This window comes from Schistocerca serialis, chromosome 5 (assembly GCF_023864345.2).
Source record: "Schistocerca serialis cubense isolate TAMUIC-IGC-003099 chromosome 5, iqSchSeri2.2, whole genome shotgun sequence".
In the NCBI taxonomy this organism is placed as follows: domain Eukaryota; kingdom Metazoa; phylum Arthropoda; class Insecta; order Orthoptera; family Acrididae; genus Schistocerca; species Schistocerca serialis.
In genome coordinates this window covers 303,543,205-303,563,760 of record NC_064642.1, presented here as the reverse complement: position 1 = coordinate 303,563,760, position 20,556 = coordinate 303,543,205, and the positions used below count along the sequence as shown (strand labels likewise).

Genomic DNA, 20,556 nt, shown 5'->3' with positions numbered 1-20,556 from the left:
GCGTCTGGGTGGGCATGCGCGAACCGCCAAGATAAAAGAATTCAACTATAGACGTTGCACAGTGTAAATCGTGTTCTTATAGCGGATACCAAAACATGCAACACATCGGTTGATTTTAAATAAAATGTGCTTACAACAAAAGGAAACCGGAAGAGCTTGCTCACGTTGTGTAGAGTCACCAAACTACAGTCCGAACGTGATTCACGAGCTCTACATTTAGACTCACAGCGTTCAGCAGGGCCGGCCGCTTGTTCGAATCCTGCCTCGGGCATGGATGTGTGTGATGTCCTTAGGTTAGTTAGGTTTAAGTAGTTCTAAGTTCTAGGGGACTGATGACCTAAGATGTTAAGTCCCATAGTGCTCAGAACCATTTGAACCATTTTCGTTCAGCAGGGAGTATTTCCGATACTTCGCTCATTGTTGAATGCCATTCAATTGAGAACGCGATCGTAGCATTTAATTGTAAGTATAATGATAGAACATACAGGGTGTTTCAAAAACGACCGGTATATTTGAAACAGCAATAAAAACTAAACGAGCAGCGATAGAAATACACCGTTTGTTGCAATATGCTTGGGACAACAGTACATTTTCAGGCGGACAAACTTTCGAAATTACAGTAGTTACAATTTTCAACAACAGATGGCGCTGCAAGTGATGTGAAAGATATAGAAGACAACGCAGTCTGTGGGTGCGCCATTCTGTACGTCGTCTTTCTGCTGTAAGCGTGTGCTGTTCACAACGTGCAAGTGTGCTGTAGACAACATGGTTTATTCCTTAGAACAGAGGATTTTTCTGGTGTTGGAATTCCACCGCCTAGAACACAGTGTTGTTGCAACAAGACGAAGCTTTCAACGGAGGTTTAATGTAACCAAAGGACCAAAAAGCGATACAATAAAGGATCTGTTTGAAAAATTTCAACGGACTGGGAACGTGACGGATGAACGTGCTGGAAAGGTAGGGCGACCGCGTACGGCAACCACAGAGGGCAACACGCAGCTAGTGCAGCAGGTGATCCAACAGCGGCCTCGGGTTTCCGTTCGCCGTGTTCAAGCTGCGGTCCAAATGACGCCAACGTCCACGTATCGTCTCATGCGCCAGAGTTTACACCTCTATCCATACAAAATTCAAACCCTCAGCGCCGCTACCATTGCTGCACGAGAGACATTCGCTAACGATTTAGTGCACAGGATTGATGACGGCGATATGCATGTGGGCAGCATTTGGTTTACTGACGAAGCTTATTTTTACCTGGACAGCTTCGTCAATAAACAGAACTGGCACATATGGGCAACCGAAAAGCCCCATGTTGCAGTCCCATCGTCCCTGCATCCTCAAAAAGTACTGGTCTTGGCCGCCATTTCTTCCAAAGGAATCATTGGCCCATTTTTCAGATCCGAAACGATTACTGCATCACGCTATCTGGACATTCTTCGTGAATTTGTGGCGGTGCAAACTGCCTTAGACGACACTGCGAACACCTCGTGGTTTATGCAAGAAGGTGCCCGGCCACATCGCACTGCCGACGTCTTTAATTTCCTGAATGAATATTTCGATGATCGTGTGATTGCTTTGGGCTATCCGAAACATACAGGAGGCGGCGTGGATTGGCCTCCCTATTCACCAGACATGAACCCCTGTGACTTCTTTCTGTGGGGACACTTGAAAGTCCAGGTGTACCGCCAGAACCCAGAAACAATTGAACAGCTGAAGCAGTACATCTCATCTGCATGTGAAGCCCTTCCGCCAGACACGTTGTCAAAGGTTTCGGGTAATTTCATTCAGAGACTACGCCATATTATTGCTACGCATGGTGGATATGTGGAAAATATCGTACTATAGAGTTTCCCAGACCGCAGCGCCATCTGTTGTTGAAAATTGTAACTACTGTAATTTCGAAAGTTTGTCTGCCTGAAAATGTACTGTTGTCCCAAGCATATTGCAACAAACGGTGTATTTCTATCGCTGCTCGTTTAGTTTTTATTGCCGTTTCAAATATACCGGTCATTTTTGAAACACCCTGTATATGTCACCGGTTTTCTGAAATGATTCCACGTATGGATGGCCTGTGGTGGGAATGATTCGCGTTTTCCGTTAACGGCAGCAGCTGTCCGAATGCAGAGGCCTGTTGGAGTGTAGGAACGTATCTGAGTTAACTTTACCATCCTCTAGAGGACCGAATAACGAACTAATACCTAGTATGTGTTGGGCGGCTTTCGTGATCAAGTGGAAATTTGAGAATGAATATGGAGGTGCTTTTGCATTGGACTATTATTCCCTCCCATGTAAATTGTTTGGTTCACTGCTTTTGCACCTTTCGGGCCTTTATTTAGTCGGAGAAGATCGATTGTGGGATGTGCATCTAGCAGGTGAAAGAGACGTTACTTTGTACTCTAGACGTGAGAGAAACATCTTAGTTGGCTTGTAAATTATAAGAATGATTTGGATCTGTTACATCAGCGAGATCGGTATTCGCGGGCGGAAATATCATTTTTCATCTGTTTGTTTTTAGTTACGCAGTGGTTTAGAGCACGCTCCACTTAGCTGAAGTTTGGGGTTCGTAGGAAATAATTTCTAGTCTATATCTTCGGAATTATGTTGCGTGAGCGATCAAGAGACTACTGCTGTGTGCTTGATATCAAGAAGTACCCCGAAAATGATATAATATTATGGTAAACGATGCGAAAATACTTGTGTTCTTGTATTCAAGTTCCTGTCATCGGTGGGAGAGCAGTTTAATTGAGTAAGAGCCTTTCTGTATATGACAATGAGTATGGGAGGTTTAGCTGGCGCTGCAATATGGCGATCTGTGTAAAATAGTTTATTGTCGCTGAAAGTCTCGTCTGTAGAAAGAAAGAAAAGGTGGATGGTGCTTCCCTAGGACTGAAGAACATCGTGACATATAGCCGGTGTGAGTGTAGGTATACCATAATTTTTTCGGGTGCTTTACAGATATAAAAGATAACTGTACTGTTCGTGTAAAATGTGTATATATTGCATTGTAAAGTTACTGTGGTTTATGTTGTGGCGTGACTTGAGAGGATGACTGTGTGTCTTATCGTGAGGTATGTATAGATTCAGCACATCGATAACCGCGAGAGATTTTTTACGTGTAAAATTATGTGCAGCATAGATACTGAGATTCGTTCCAGAAACACGGCCGTCAAGAGGAGACATTACCTGTACATGGATCGGTGTCAGACTGTAGCAGCAATCGTAATATTTAATTGGACTTACACTGGTAAATATGTTCCTGGCTTCCAAGATCCTTGTGTGTCTCGTATGTATTTGATGTTACAGGTCTGTGACTAAAAAACTGCATAGGATTTTTTAGCATTTTCTTATAGAGTTTGACCTCCCAAAAACAGAAAAAATATTCAAAAAATTCTATCACATAGGTTTTTATGTATATTGCAGTATTTATTTTCATTAGTAATAAACCTATGTGGTTTTTTAAAATTTGATAATTATTAAAATTACATTAATTGTAATTGATAAAATAAACTTAAATTTAAAAAATTTACAATGTTAACTATTCTTTGTTACCACTTGCGGGTTTTATCTTGAACTCCTGGGTGCCAGAAGCAAATGCAAACAATCTTATTGTTCAGTTTTATCATGTTGCGACAAGTCAAATGACGATTTGTATCTCACATGAAATGTAGAGAAACTCTCAGTAGACACATTGCTATTTAAGTGAACAGTGCTGTTGTTTCTGTCTAGTCATGGCTACGAGAGGTTGTGTTATTTCTCCAAACAGTTTTTGTTATATCTGTGGTGAATACACTATTAAAAGTCAACAGAGAAACATAAGTGATTTTGTGAGGAATAATTATTTTGCTTACTTTAAATTAAAATTTGGTGATCAACATAAACTATGGGCCCTGCATAAGGTGTGTAGAAGATGTGAAGAAAATTTTCGTTTGTGGTTTAAAGGTAAGAAAAATGCATTTCGATTTGGGATTCCTATGATATGGCCTGAGCAGAAAAACCATACCACTGAATCCTACTTCTGTTCAGTTGATGTAAAGAGATTCAATTCAAAAAGCAAAAGAAACATAAATTATCCTAACCTTGATTCAGCTACACATCCAGTGCCCCATATCTCTGAAATACCTATCCCACAGACACCTTCCAGTTTGGATGAATACCTGAGTGAGTTGGAGGACGAAGTTACATTACCTACATTCACCAATCAAGCTCAGATTTTTCTACAAACGAAGATGAAAGGCCTCAACTATTTTCTCAAAGTGAGCTCAATTATCTAGTAAGAGATTTAGGTCTTTCAAAAGATGCAGCCGAACTGTTAGATTCCAGATTAAAAAATAAAAACCTTTTATCATCTGCACCTAATTTTCATGGTACAGCTAGAAAAAGAATTTACCCAGTTTTTCTCAAAAGAAGGAAATTTAGTTTTTTTCAATGTTGTGGATGGACTTATGCATTGCTTTGATATGCAGTATGACTCATCTGAAGGGCGCCTATTTATATTCATCCAAAACTAGTCTTAAAGTAGTATTATTGCACAATGGAAATAAATTTGCATCGCTTCTGATGGGACATTCTGCGCATATGGACGAAAACTATAACGATTTGGCCATTATCCTGGAAAAAATCAAATATCAGGAACATCAATGGATAGTTTGTAGGGACTTGAAAATACTATGCTTTTGGGTCAGCAGGAAGCTATACTAAATACTCATGCTTCTTATGCTTATGGGATAGTAGAGCCAGAGAACAGCACTGCATTAAAAGTGATTAGCCACCCCAGGAAACTTTCAGACTTGAAGAGAAAAATGTTATCAATACTACTCTGTTACCACCAGAAAAGGTTTTGTTGCCCTCTCTCCATATCAAATTGGGGTTGGTGAAACAATTTTTAAAATCGCTGCAAAAGGATGTGGACTGTTTTCAATATCTATGTACAAAGTTCTCGAAGTTGGGAGAAGTAAAGTTGAAAGAAGGAGTTTTCATTGTCCCTGACATAAGAAAACTTTTAACCGACACCCTCATAGCGGAAAGTATGTGAAGGAAAAAGAAGCTTGGGTATCGTTCAAGGATGTATTGCGAAAGTTTCTGGGATATACTACGGATCGTGACTACAAAACCATTTTTCAATGGATGCTAGCAGCTTATGAAGCTCAAGGCTGCAAGATGAGCTTGAAGGTCCATTTTTACACTCCCACAAAGACAGTTTTCCTGAAAACCTGGGAGCTTACAGTGAAGAACAGGGGGAGTGGTTTCACCAGGATGTCCATGATATCGAGAGATGGTACCAAGGAAGATGGGATGTCACTAAGCATGCTGACTACTGTTGGATGCATAAGTGGGAGACTACAGATGGAAATCGGAAAAGGACTCAGCTAAGTATCAAGGAAAAGAGAAAAAGGTTTCACAAAAAACCTGAATGAGTATAATATTGTTACTATATGTCTCAAAATAATGTTTCATTGGTTGTAAAAAATATTGTGTTTAAAATTTTGAATAAATGAGTGCTTTTACCAATCTTTTGTGTTTGAACTTGCAAAAAATCTTATGTGATTGAAAAAAATGGATATCACTTCTGAAATCAGCGCATTCTAAAACATAATTCAGTAAAAATATCTCATGCAGCTGACAAAAAGAATTTTTTTGCAGACCTGTGTGATCTATAGACAACTTTACAGGCTTAACTGTCAATGCACTTCAGCGATATGTGCAAAGTAATTTTATCGCTGGAAGTCCAGTCTGCAGAAAGAAAGAAAAGGTGGATGGTGCTTCGATAACGACGACAACAGTAATTAGGCGGGTAAATTCGATAAGAGCCAACCATAATGCTCCATTCATTCACATCCTTTGTGCTGGGATATAGGAGCCTCTACATAGCGGTGAGAACATTTGCGTATGTTGAGAGCAGGAAGGGTAGCACATGGTGGAGTGGGTACCACGTTAGGTCCGAAAGGAAGACTGCATTCGACGTTATTCTGAGTTATTTTCGTGAACAGGCTCTTTTAGGACAGGAATGTTCGTGCATACAAGCTGAGACATCAAGAAAGCGAGCGTTAACTGTTTTTGGGACACTATGCAATTTCCGCGAGGTCGACTCAGTTCTTGTTTTTTACATAATCACATAACATAAGATCGAGGACATTGTTAGATGGGTTTGCGAAGGTTTGTAGCTACTCTGTCATCAATGGTAAAGACAAATGCTGTCCGGAGGTGTCTCGAATATGGGGGCTGCGCCTTGGAGTTCTGTGACATCAGTGGCTGTATGCCTGAAAATAGATGCAACTTTCACCTGCGTTCGGTGGTGGCTCATGGCTGTGTTCCCGCCCGACCACGTCAGCACCTGTGTCTAGGTGAACACGTATTCGGATAGGAGTTGCTCAGGAGTCAATTATGAAAGGGATGTCCCCACCTCATGCATCTGGGCATCTGTGCGTGGTTTGACAGCTGACAACGAAGTCACTTCGTAGTCCAGTGGACAGGGTGTGGGGAGGTGGTGCTTGCGTGCATTGATTGCATTATTTTGTGAGCGGACCTGTAGGCTGTTCCACACGCTATTTTGACAGTTTACGAGTACTGAGCGCGTCTACACGTCACTGTGGTGCATTATTTAGCAGCAGTTTGCAAGTCAGCACTGAAATTATTTCGGAAAATTAGGAGTTGTTTGCGTGTCTGTAGACCATTATTTAGAAGTAGTTTACAGGTCTGTGGGTTGTGTGGTGTGACCCCAGCATATGTTTTGTACCAGTATGATAAAAACAGTCCATCCCTAAATAAAATGCTCCCAAATAAATTGAGTGCACTCCTTCCTCACTCCCCACAGCACCCCAGTGCAGGCTGAGTCATTTTCCCACCATTTTCCCCCTACAGACCACCATCTGGGGTTAGGTAACAGGAGGGATGACAGTACCCTCTGGTGGCAGTAATGTGTACTAGGTCAGTTGGGACATTGCCTGCAAAATAAAGACTCATGTCTCGCACAGGCAGAGTCATTTTCCCACCATTTACCCCAACCATCTTGGTTTACATCACGAAACAGTCGACAGCGCTCTCTGATGGTGGTACTGAGTACTAGGTCCAGACCTTGTGGTGACCATGCTGTTTGAAGCCATCTCAGACAACTATAGTTGCATCATCAGATGATGTCATGGCTGTCATCGCGGACGACAGCGCCCTCTGCTGGTGGTTGTGTGTACTAGGTCAGTTGGAGTGTGGACCTCCTGGCGAATGCACGACATTGTTGTGCTGTCTCTAATTGTTTAAATAAAGACTGGAGCATGATTTCGATAGTTGACAATTAGCAGGCGTTTTTGCAGAGTATTTTAGACGGATTATTATTTTTACAATTTACAGGTTGTTTGGTTCTCTAGACGTAAATTTATTACATTATTTACGAGTGGTTTGCATGTCTGTGGGCTGCGCAATGCATTATTTTGACAGTTTACAATTAGCAAGAGCACATGTAGAGCATTATACATCAGTTATTTAGGAGTAGTTTGCAGGTCTATATGTTGTGTGGCATGTCAGAGCGTGTGTTCTGTATCAATGTGATAAATGAACTCCATCCATAAATAATTGTTCGAAAATAAATATACTCCTTCCTCTCTCCAGCAGCCCAGTGCAGGCTGAGTCTTTTTCCCTCCAATCTCTAGGAAGAGGTGGCGGTAGGGTGACTTAGGTTAGTGGGGATAGCCCAAGTGACCTATCTTCCCGCGATTTCCTTAGGTTAGTAGATGTAACTGTGGTGTTATGCATTATCCTGTTGGAATTTGAACTTCCCGCTTTTTTTAGGGGGGGGGGAGTTGGCAGTCGGGTGACTGAGGTTAGTACAAGTGTCTTTTCTTTCGCGCCATTTTCTTAGGCGAAACCCCAAGTGATCTTAGTTTACCGCCAAAATTCAAACTGGGCGCCAGTTACAAGGAAGAAGTGGTGGGCGGGTGACTTAGGTTAGCCCAAGTGGCCTATCTTCCCTTGATTTTCTTAGCCTAGTAGAGATAACCATGGTGTGATGCATTATCCTGCTGGAATTTGAACTTTCCGCCATTTTTTGGGGGGGGGGTTAAGTTAGTGGGGGTAGCCCAATTAACCTTCTTCCCACCAAAATTCAAACTTCTTGCCAAAAGCCAGCATCTTGCATGATGTCATAGCCACCGTCTTGGATACATCTGGCAACAATGGAAAGTGAGGCCATACTCTCTTCGTTCCAATACTGACTCTGACCGAGAGAGACGGAACCTGCTGGTTATCTGTGGCTGCTAGCAGCATCCTCCTCTCTTGGAGCAGCATTGAGATTTTGCAATACTCAGTGGCATGATCTGTAATCTGAACAGTACACTTCTCATATGCTTGGATGTGCAGTTTACCTTGCTGGCTTAACTGCAGCTGAAATTTAGTTTCTTAAAGCTTGCATTAGTAAGCTGCAGAGGCAAGGAAATATTGGTAGTGTTACTTCCATACAATCTTCCTTCCATAGGTGTCCTTGTAGTGTTAATTTCGAAGTCAACTGATTTATTACTTTCATTGTCAAAGTTCGTTTAATATTTGCTCAATTTAAGAGCTAAATCAGATTCTCCCCAATGCAGATTAATTGCATACTTCATTATCAATGTTTGTGTAATACTTGTTTAATTTAGGAGCCAAATCAGATTCCACTAAGAGTAGAGTGATTTTAATTAACCTCTGTTTTGTAAAAAATAAAACTAGAAATTCTGTAAAAGGGAAATAGTAAAAAAATTGTTTTAAAGTAGATCTGACTTACATTGCAAGACCCTTAACTTGTCCTATAGCTTTCCTGGTCAGGTAGGATGATGATAGTATGGTGTACTATCAAGTTGTCTTTGCTATGTCAGCATTATCCTTTGTGCACAGTACCCAAATTTAACACTAGGACATCGTTATTTCACCAGCTGCAGCAGAACTTCCTTGAGCACACACGGTCTACTAAGCATGTAGTTCTTTAATTTATAAAGTTCCAGTAACCTTAGAGACACTCAATAGCCAATGTGTTCTCAAACCATACTGCATCTTTACAGCTTTTTCCTGTACTGAAAATATGCTCACATCAATATGAAATTTCAATCAACATACGCCACAGAGCAAGAAAGTGCTGAAGTTAAAGTTTGACAATTTTTGATCAAGCTGTTCATGATGTAAGACTTTTCGTTTCTGCCAGTGTGTTACGAGCTCATATAGTGTCTTGAAAAGATGTTTCCTTCTTACCAAATGGAATAACAGTGAAGACAGACATGGCTGTCTCTGTGCAGCACGAAAGATGATTTTTTAAATATGAAGAATTTTTAAATATGAAGTAGTAATTGTAAAAAAAAGTTAATTATATCTTGTGAACCTTATGTCACACTGACATGATTAGGAAATGTTGTATTCGTGATCTATGGAACAAGAACTTGCCAAAACTTATTAATTATTTTCCCAATCATGCCATTGTAATAGGGGGTAACTTCAACTTGCCTAATATAGATTGGGAGTGTTAAGCTATCAAAACTGGTGCCAGAGACAGGGATTCCTGTGACATTGTTCTGGATGTCTTGTCCGAAAATTACAAAATTGCTTCAAGCAGAATCAACTCGTGAGGGTAATGTCTTAGACATCCTAGCAACAAACAGGCTAGAACTTATTGCAACAGTTAATGTAGAGGAAGGTTGTGATAGCATCTATGACAATGGGTCTCAGAAAGAATTTAAAAAAGGTCAGAAGATTTTTACTCAGCAAGTATGCCTGCTCGATCCAGTGAGATTTGGCGTCTGTTTCCCTGTGAACAAACATAACTTTAGAGACACCTTTGGTGGCATACTGCCCACCATGGCGACTACAGGGATGATTTCTCATACTGCTCAAGTATGCTCATGAGATACGTGTGAAATAACAGCAGAAAAATGACATAATACTACATAGTCATATGTGACAGTATCATCACATTGTGACAATAACGTCATGACTTGGTATGTTTAATAGTCACAGGATGTTGTGCTAATTTACTATTGTATGTTTGTCCTGCATTAATTGTTGATCAACATGCATATCTAAAATTTCGCTATATCTAAATATGCTATGGTCTCATTATGTATGTAGTTTAAATCTTCTGTATTAGATGTTTTACTTTTAAAAGTTCGTGTTATTAGTGTTTTTTAAAATTGATTGTTATCACTTTGTTTGTTGACCATTTGTATATTGCCATTGGTGCCTTGTCAGCTTTTACTCCTAACATCTCTGGTACTCTATCTATTAATTAGTATATGATTGTTATGAGCTAATAACACTGTTCCATGTTATGTGATAGTCTGTGGTAAGACTGTAGTATAGATAAGAAACGATATTGGACCTAACGTAATACTTTGAGTGAATCCAATATTTAAATATTTTGGATCTACTCAAAAACTGGGAGATCTTTACCCACTGCTCTCTGTTTCCTAGGTAAGGCCTAAACAGTTATTTTACAAACCTCTTCCTCCCCCCTCCCCTCTTACTCACAGTGCTTCAAGTTTACATAGAGGTATTTCATAATCAACTGTGTCAAGTAATTTATTGAGGTCTATGAAAAGAAGCTGTTATATTCTGTTTATCCAGGAATTTTAAAACTGCTTTTGAAAATTTTGCTATAGCAGCTTCTGATCCCTTTCCAGATCTGAAACCAATCTGTTCTTTAGGCACAGATCTGTATTTGTTTAAATAATCCATAAGTCTGTTTATCATAATGGTATCTATATTTTTGGAAAAGAAGACACTACTACAACTGGTCAGTAATTCTACATACTTTCTGTATCATCTGTTTTGTTGCTGGGAAGAACTTTAACATGCTTTGGGTAATCTGGGATATATTTGTTTTTGTTTATTGGTCCTGTAAATCGTGTTTAGGTACATATTTTGCTCAAACAATGTAGGACAAGTTAGGTTGGTACAGTATAGACATCATACACATTGTTATTTTGAAATGATAAATAATTAAAAATTATTTAATACATGTCGAATATTGATGACAAAATTAATATAATGAAATAAAATGATAGATTGGTTAAGAATATTTGAGCAGTTACACTATATTTTGCTGGTAATTTAAAAACTCGGAAACAGAATAGAAGCAGTGGTTAAGCAAGTACTCTTTCAGTTTCACTTTAAACTGTCGTAAATTTTGCTCCTGTTTCAAATAGGATGACATGTGATTGTACAGCATTATGCCAGTATGATACACTCATCTCTTACAAATGTTTGTACTTACTGTATTTACATGCAAATAATGCTTCTGTCTAGTATCATGAGGGTGGCAATCACAGTTATACTTGAAGATATTTCCATCTTTTAAAATGATTTGCTTTGTGAAATTTAGTATTTCATTCATATATAAGCAAGGAAGAGGCAGTATATTGAGATTTTTAAATATTGGTCTACAGGAGTCTCTGTATTTAGCATGTTTTATTGTTATAACAATCCTATTCTGTAGCCTAAATGTTTTTTTGTACCTACAGAGTTCCCCCAAAAGATAACACCGTACATCAACAGTGACTGAATACTGCCATGGTACCTTGTGATTGCTGATGAATGGCTTGTATTTTGTGAGAGGATTCTTACTGCATATGTAAAAGTGTGTAACTTTTTATATACATTATTAAGATGTGTCTCCCACTTTAGGTTTTGCTGAATATGTATACCTAAAAATTTTGTGTCACTCACATATCAGACAGGTTTTGCATCAATTTTAAAATACGGTCTTGCAGGATGTGGTTTCGGTGAATTGTGGAAATTGACTGTCACTGTTTTTTCATTATTTATTATTAGATTGTTTGTTCTGAGCCATTGTGTTAAATGTTGTATTATACCTGTAGCTGTTTTTTGTAGGCTTTCCTCATCACATGATTTGATTAGGATATTTGTGTCCATTTATTTTTTCTGACAAATTATTAACATAAAGAATGAAAAGAATTTGCCCAAGGACTGATCCTCGAGGGACTCCATATGTAATGTTTTGTGCATTACTATAAAAAATTACAATTTTTGTGTTTTTATGTCTTTGTATTTTATTTGTGTGATCTGTAGACGGCCATGAAGGTAGTAATGTATCCATTTGTTTGACAGGCCTCATATTCCATAATTACCTAGCTTCTGCAACAGGGTGTTATGAGCAGTTACATCGAAGGCTTTACTAAGATCAAGAAATTTGCCAGACACATGTTTCTTATTATCTACTGCAGTTAAAATTTCATTTAAGAAGATAGAAATAGCTGACTGTGTTGATGTGCCAGTTCAGAATCCATGTTGCGCATCACTTATTATGTTTTATTTATTTAGAAAGGTTGGCAGCCTTCTAAGAAATAATTTTTCAAGAATTTTGCCAAAGACTGACAATACTGCTACAGGTCTATAGTTTGCAGCTTCATGTTTGTCCCATTTCTTGTACAGAGGTGCCACTTTCACTATTTTCAGATTTTTTGGGAATATGCCACTCACGAATGATGAATTGAAAACATCCAAACATCCGTTTATGGATCTACGATAGATGTTACACTTGCTTTGATGATAATATCTGGTATTTCATCAGTACCTACTGAATACTTATTGGGTAACCTTTTTATAATGACAGATAATTCCTCAGGCGGTGTAGGAGACATGAATAACGTTCTTGTAAGAATTTTTGTATCTGACTGGAGTGTATTGCTGTCAGGTTGTGAGTTGTAATGTTTGTTAATCAGGTGGTGTGCTACGTTAGAAAAGTAATTGTTAAAATTATTGGCCAGTACTGTGGGGTTGATTATTTTATTGTTGTTTCCATGAAGTTCTGTTTTTTGTGGGCTAATGATGTAGTACCTGTTTCTCTTTTTATGATACTCCAGGTTGCTTTAGTCTTATTCCTGGAATTTTTTATTTGTTTGTCATTTTCCAGTTTCTTTGCTATTGTTATAACTTGTCTAAGTATTTGTTTATATTGTTTAAAGTAGTTGATAAATATAGGATTTGTGATTTGCTTTGAGTATTCATATAAGTTTTTTTTTCTGGCATGATATTTTTTATTCCTGTTGTGCTCCATTTATTTGGTTTGTGTACTGAATTTATAAGAGACGTTTCTTTAGGAAAAGCTATTTCAAAAAAACGTTTGTATATGGCCATAAATTTATCAAACTTGTCATCTGTGTTGTTTGAACTGTAAACATCAGTGCAGATTTCTCTTCTCAAGAAAGAACAAACGTAATCTATGTTTTCATTATTTAACTTCCTGACAATAGCTCTAGTTTTCTGGGCTTTTGTGTTTTCTGGAATAGCGATTGTTAGTATTTGGGCATCATGATCACTAAAACCAGTGTTTGCAGTCTGTGTGTTGCAGATATATTTATCTGTATTTGCAAACACCTGATCTATGGTTGTTGCAGAAGTAGTGGTTGTATGAGTTGGGTTAGTTATAGTTGGTTTCAGGTTAAAGGACTTCAGTAAGTCTTTGATTTCATCTTTAAATTTACTGGGTTTGGAGAAATCAACATTGAAGTCTTCACATATGATAATATTTTTTTTGTGGGTGTTGAAATCCTCTAACAGCTCTTCCATATTACTATAAAAAACTTTTTTATTATCATCTATTGACCTATACACACAGATGATTACAGAATTTCTAGTTGGCAGTTCTTCTATTGGGTTCTATGTCTCTTTCTTTAGATAAGCTGTCAAATTTGGTTATGTTAGTGAAGTCTGTATCTTCTTGAACATATATGCACCAATTACCATGCCTGAGCACTTCTCTAGAAAATGTGGCAGCTAGTTTAAACTGAGGTAGGTGTGTTACTTCTATCATGCCTTTATTTAGCCAGTGCTCAGTAAAATATATTAAAGAGAAATATCACTCATATCATTTAACAGGATTTGTATTTCTTTCAGTTTATTGAGAAGAGACTGAACATTCTGATGGAACAATTTGAAGTATGAAGCAGTGACTATATTGTGTCTTGCTTGACCACTTATGTATTTTTTACATCTACTATTGTTAGCTGTAAAAAATCCTCCTTGTTTTGAGGTGTGGGTGGTGTCTTCTTGCTAGCTGGTTTGCTGTGGTGCATCTAATGGTAATCCACTTGTCAAATAGAATTTGTTTGATTTTAGGCAGGTTTTCACTGTTTTCACTGGTTTTCACATTGTATTTATTTTGGTGAAACACTGATGTCTTCAGGTAGACTGGTCGATTCAGAGATAAATGCATCTCGTTTCTACGATTGTTAATTTTAATTAACGAAGACAGTCTTGCTCCTTCCTCTGTCTGTTCAAGTGGAATCCATGACGTGTGAATTTATCATGAGACAGTCTTTCCATTTCAAAGTTTATGGATATTCCACCATTGTTGCAAGATTTTGAACAGTTCACTTTTTGCACTAAATGATGATTAACCACATTGATTTATTTGTTTATATATCCTTTGTCGAATATCTTGGGAACTGGATGCAAAATGATATTTGTCTTGTTACTGAGTTGGAGAACACTTGGTAAAACGTTATCAATACTTTCCATAATGTTGTTGTAGGACTCTTCAGTATCGTTCGACCCAGCCATTAATATAATAGTTTCACTCGCATTCAAGTCTTCTGCTAATTAGTCAATTCGATTAAAAACTTCACGTAGAGGAGCATTTGGTTTAATAAAACTTTGAATGTCATATTTTGTGTCTAGTTTTGTCTCCAGAATCTTTCTGCAGTACCTGCCTTGTCTGTCACTCACCATTAAAACTTTCGGATTCCGTACTGCATTCCTTAACTCGTAACTTTGTTTCATATGTTCAAGTGCTTTATCTTCTGGAACACTATTGGTATCGTTCATTACAGTTTCGTTTTAGCTGATTGGCATGTAAACACTGTCTTCAGTTGCACGTACACATTGCACTGGCTTTTTACCAGCTGACATCAGAACAGTTTCTTTGTCTGAAAGTGCACTTACTTGTTAGACGCACTTTTTCTGGATACCGTTGACGTTGCATATACATAACAACAAGAGTGCATCTGTAGTTGCGATTTGAAATTGTGAGTGGCCGACGCACTTTTTACTGTACACCATTTTTCACTGCTTACAAATTTGCTTATTTCTTGTTCTAACTCGCTGATTCTCGCTAACAGAACGTTTCTATCCTCTTGCAACACTTTAATTATTTCGTCTTTCGATACTGAGTCCGTTACGAGTTTGTGATCGCCATGTGGCACCAAAACACATTTCTTCGTTTTTGTTCGTGTAAACATACCTTTACAGTTATTTAATTTTACAGCACATGAGTAGCACAGATTGTCTTTATCACCACCATTTTTTACGCATTTCGCGCATAATAGTCGCGTATCTATATCAGTTTTCGTGAGCTTTGAATACGTTACAGTTTTACTCTGCGCCATCTCGTAATTGGATGTAAACAGCGTATTTATTGTAACTATCAGGGGTTCTTTTATGCTGCTAATGGATGATCCCCCTGGTTTCCTCTTCAGTGTTGCATAGCAGCAACTAGCAACTTTTGTATTGCACATTTTTATTTGGAGCTGTGTAGTTTTTTCAGGGAACTTTTCTTGAAGTTTGATTTCTATACTACTAAAGTAATAGGACACATGGTTGACCAGCTCATTCAGGTTATCATTAAGGCATATTTACATCTGACTTCTGTGTTTATCTGTTTCGGCTTTGTTGCTGTATTCCAAAATGCATTGTTCTCCATTTTTGAGATCGTTGTGGGACTACCATTGTACTTGCAATGTAATAAAATACAGTCCAAATTGCAACTTCTTTATTTTTCGTTCCGGTAATCAGTTTCGGTCTATAGGGCGTAAGGAGTTGTGACATGTAGCAATAGGTACTATTCAGCATCTGCACGAACCAACTCTTCACGTCGTCTAGAACCTCGGGTCTGAAGTTGGTGTTATAGTCCTAAACTCGTCCCTGAAATTAAAAATTTAGAAATTATTGCGATTTGGACTGCTTTATGTTGAAATTGCCATGCTGTTATTTTATGAGTTTCGTATTTCTTTCTTATATTGTTTCATTTTTTCTGAGTCCTGCATAAATTTCTTGTATCGGTATATCTCTTTGTGCCTTCCATCCTTTTGGATAAATTATGGCTGAAGTAACTTATGATGACCAATTTTGGTTTTCAGAAGGAAAAAGTGAGATTATTCAAAGAGCCAGACAACTGTAAATGGAAAAAAATAAGAAAATAAATACTGCGGGTTGAACTACTGTATATCTGTTGTACGTGTATTTCTTTAATAGCAGAATACTAATTCAAGTTAATTGTACATTGAGGTCTGCGTTCCTGAATTTTATTCTATGGGAGAATTGCTAGTGAAGTAACGTAGTGGAATGGACTTACGGAAGATTTTTGTATAGTTGAGAGTTACATCGGTTACGGTTATTTTTAACAATCGATTTTTTGTCGATTCGCGAAAAGAAACTCATTTAGTCGGTTTATATATGTAAACGGTGTGTCTAAAATTTCCGCTACGTAAAATGATTACAGCTTTGTTACTAAAATCAGTGAAATTATTTTCTATTATTTATTATTCTACTTTGTAGGCTTTTCATGTCTCTGATTTTAAAGCGTGAAAAGAATGAAGTAGTACGGTTTACTGTGGCCATCTTTAGTCAGTGTTACCGCGCGGGATTACAGAGTAGAGTTGTATTTTACCTTGAGGTTGAAGGGTGGAAGTGGTTGAGGTATGTATTTGTTGAAATGTGTGTACTTTTTTTTTTGTATCAAACGTTGTCTTGTCATTATTGTTGCTTTTATCGTCTGTCACCGATTTAGTTTCTCCACTCCAATAAACTACAATACATACATATATATAGATACACATCGTGCGCCATTGTATTCTAGTGAGTTGTAAGGGAAACAGGTGGAGGTAACTGCGTAAGCGTGTATGTTGATGATCGGAAGTGATTGTAAGTGCTGTCAGAAATTCGATGCGGAATTTACATGTAAGGAAGACTGTTGTCTGTTCGTTGTGTACTTATATGTGTATAGGAACTCTTGATGTGAACGCCGGGTGTATTTGGCGTGCTGTTGATGGACGCAAGGTTTGCAGCAAGATTTGAATATTTTTATTTACATTACATTTAGGGCGTAGCATACAAATGATCGTACTTGCATGGAGCTAGAAAGCCGAGAACCATCAACTATTTTTTTTTACCTTTGCAAGAACAGTTTCATTACTTAGTGTATCTAATAAATAAAACTAAAAAAAACTGTTGCTCTGTAATAGGTGAGATAAAAATTTGCAATGGCCTTTTCCATTGGATTCTTCGTAAACGACTGTTAACTTCAAACATTGCAGAACTTCGAACATTGCAGGGCACAGGATAGGTTAATAGGCTACTTGCAGATGCAGAATAGTTCCTTATATGGCCCATAACAGCAATTATTTTAAAAAAATTGCTGTTCGTGTGTTTTCTCCTGTTATATTTACCAAAGAGATGCAGGTCTGTGTGGTGGTGGTGGTGGTGGTGGTGGGGTTTGTGTACTCAACAGGTACACACATACATCATACATACGTACCAGATACTTTTATTTTTAGTGAGTGTAACATGAGGGTGCCTGTGCTAACCATTTAATACCAGGATATGAAATCTGAACTCTGAAGGCACAGAGTACTGAAGTCCATTTAGTGTGAAATATTGCATGTACTCTGTCTGTAATCATTGTTTTCATAATTTCGAGTAACTGTGTGACTGTTTTTTATATTTTATTTATTTTTTATGTTCATTGCATTTTATGAGTCAGACTCCTGTCGTCAGTAGAAATATGCCTGTTACTTAAAGTGTCTCCAATTTGTTTTGTTTCTGTGTAGGGGCAGATGGAAAAGCTTGACTTGCTTTTGAGTTTGCCACCAAAAACTTCTGTTGTTGGTGTCTACAATCATCAGGAGATACAGTGGAACATAACTATACTTTGTGTGGGGGGACCAGATGTTTAACATAATTTGAGCTCTTGCTTGAATGTCCGTGGGAAAATTTTACATGGGCATGAAGACTATTTCAGTTTGTGCACTGATAAATTCATACACATACAAGCCCCGTGTCATACTGTGTGAAACAAATTAACTGCACAGTGCAGGAAAAGTTTATTCAAAATGTCTGAAAGCTAGCCTTACTGCAGGAACATTAAATGGAATGTGTGTTACACTAAGCCAAAGAGATGCATATACCTTTTTTTAAGATACAAAGCAATTATCTCTATCACCCTTCTATTAAATTTACCACAACCAACTAAAGGAGCCAAAATATCAAAGGTATTCACTAATCTGGGATAGGGAGAGATTGCAGATACGTATATGAGGTTTCATAGCCGGATGAGCTTGGGAGAAATTGCGGTATAATTTTCAGTCGTTGGTGTGGTGGCACACTTTTGCCGATGATGATGATGATGATGATGATGATGATGATGATGATGATGATATACTGCTTATTAAACAGGAGTGTTAAAGAATGATAGGTCCAAATTTCGTCCATTAATTTGGAAATACCAATAATTATGCCAGTCATGTAGATATATCTTCAGTTCAGTTTAGTTTGATGTTTTTCCTGTCATCTACCAGTCTGTCCACCATGCACAATGCTTATTTATTGTTCCTTCCCTGCATCACAACAGAAACAAGCATATTGTCATCCTCAGAGCACCACATATTTGAATCGCATATTAATGCATGTACAAGCAAGCTTGGCTTGTGTGAAGACGAATGGGATTCATACAGGCTTGTCGAGCTTGTGGATGCCTTTAGAAATTAGAGTGGATACTAAGTTTTGCCTGTGCTGCGCATTTCTGAAGATTTTTCAAGCCATTTGTGTCAGTTGCATCTTCCTGTATAGGCCTAAGACATTTTTCGAAATATACTAGTATGTGAACACATGTGATTGAAACTTCCTGGAGGGATGACTGTGTTCTGGACTGAGGCTTGCACCCAGGGCTTGTGCCTTTTGGGTACTTGTGTTCCACCAACTGAGCTACCTGAACATGACTCATGACTGTTCTCACAGCTTTACTTCTGCCAGTACTTTATCTCCTACTTTCCAGACTTGTAACTCTTTCGTGATTGTGTAATTTCAAACAAGGGCTTCTTGTCTGTTGAGGACTTATTGAAGTCAACCAACAAAAGGAAGACACACTGATACACTCCCAGGATGATGGCTAAAGATGCAATGGGTTCTGTGCCAAAAGAATGAAGGAAACTTTCAATGAAAATGGAATTCTACATGTTGGGACCTAAAATTAGGATGTAAGCCATTCCATGCCAAGTTGTGTCGGAACATTGGTAAAGTTTTACTTTGATCTACTTAATATTTGCAGGGATATAGCCAGTTGTTAAACTCCTAAACACAGTTTTCAGCAGTGCACCCTTAAATTTTAGGCAGCTTCGAGACGTAATCTCAGGCAATATTTTTTTGAAAGGGTTGAAACAGTGCCACCCTGTAAAACTTCTTACATGTTCTGATGAGATATTTTGTGATCAGTTTTCACATGGATGATCTGAAACTGGCCGAGAAAATAGCAGCTTAGCAGCTTTTTTTAAAAAAGAGAGAGAGAGAGAGAGAGAGAGAGAGAGAGAGAGAGAGAGAGAGAGAGAGAGAGAGAGAGAGAGGGGGGGGGGGATGGGGGGGGGGGGAGGGGTGGTTAGGATTTCAATGTTCTGGAAGGAGGTGTGGAGGTGTGCGATTCCGTCACAAGGCCCTGGAATATAAACTGCTTTCCAAGAGTATACAAGCTGAGGGCAATGTTGACATTTTTGTAGAAATGTCGGACATTCTTCGCAGACTTTTACAAAAACATATTTGCTGCAAATGCTTTTCAGTGATTTTCACTATTAACGCCTTGCTTTAAACCACCTAAGAAAGTCATTTTGTTTTGAATTGCGAGCATATAAGGCACTGAAAACATAAGATAAAGACACAGCGAAAACATGACTGTGTTACACTGGTACTGAAAGTAAATCTAACACATTTTATTGTGTTTTGAAATTATTTAATAATGTTAAGGGAAAAGTAAAGACAGAAGGTGTAATGAGTAGGAAGTCAGCTGGAAGGGTCAATCTGTACCAAGTGGTCAGCACTGGTTGTTTGACCATCCCAGAAAAAATCGATATTCATTGGGTGAATTCCCCAATGTTTGTTGGACTCGACCAATAAAATTTTTTTTAAAATGTTTTTGAGCCCACTAGACATTAGGGAATCAAATATCAGAATTTTCTGAGATGGTCGAGCTGTCTATTATTTTTTTCTGGGATCACTTGGTATGAAATGACCCTGACGTATAAAACCTGAAACACTGTAAAGAAAGTAGTAGGCCTATTTCTTCATTGAAGAAGTTGGAACAAAAATTTGTAGTTCAGTCCATCATTACATTGTTAAACATCAGTGTTAGTGTCTCAGTCTTTAAATTTGATTGAAAGAAGGATGAATTTTTATCCCAATGGATTTCATAGAAAATTATTCATTTATCTTTCAGGATGGTGAGTGAGGTTTCCACAGGTTAAATAGTCAAGCATCATTCCTTATATATGTCATCTATTTTCTTCAGAATCAGAAGATAGAATCTGAATTTTTTTCACTGTTGGTGACATG

The 20,556-nt window shown here is 38.0% G+C and overlaps 1 protein-coding gene across 1 annotated transcript in view; it reads left to right on the top strand.

Annotated features, from left to right (window-relative positions):
• Nucleotides 1-16,506: 16,506 nt before the first annotated feature.
• Nucleotides 16,507-20,556, top strand: part of LOC126481136 (piwi-like protein Siwi) — a 127,554-nt gene continuing 123,504 nt past the window's right edge. Inside the window, exon 1 of the mRNA XM_050104686.1 lies at nt 16,507-16,659. Coding sequence (XP_049960643.1) covers nt 16,526-16,659 — 134 coding nt within the window. The 5' untranslated portion in view covers nt 16,507-16,525. The remainder of the gene's footprint in view (nt 16,660-20,556) is intronic.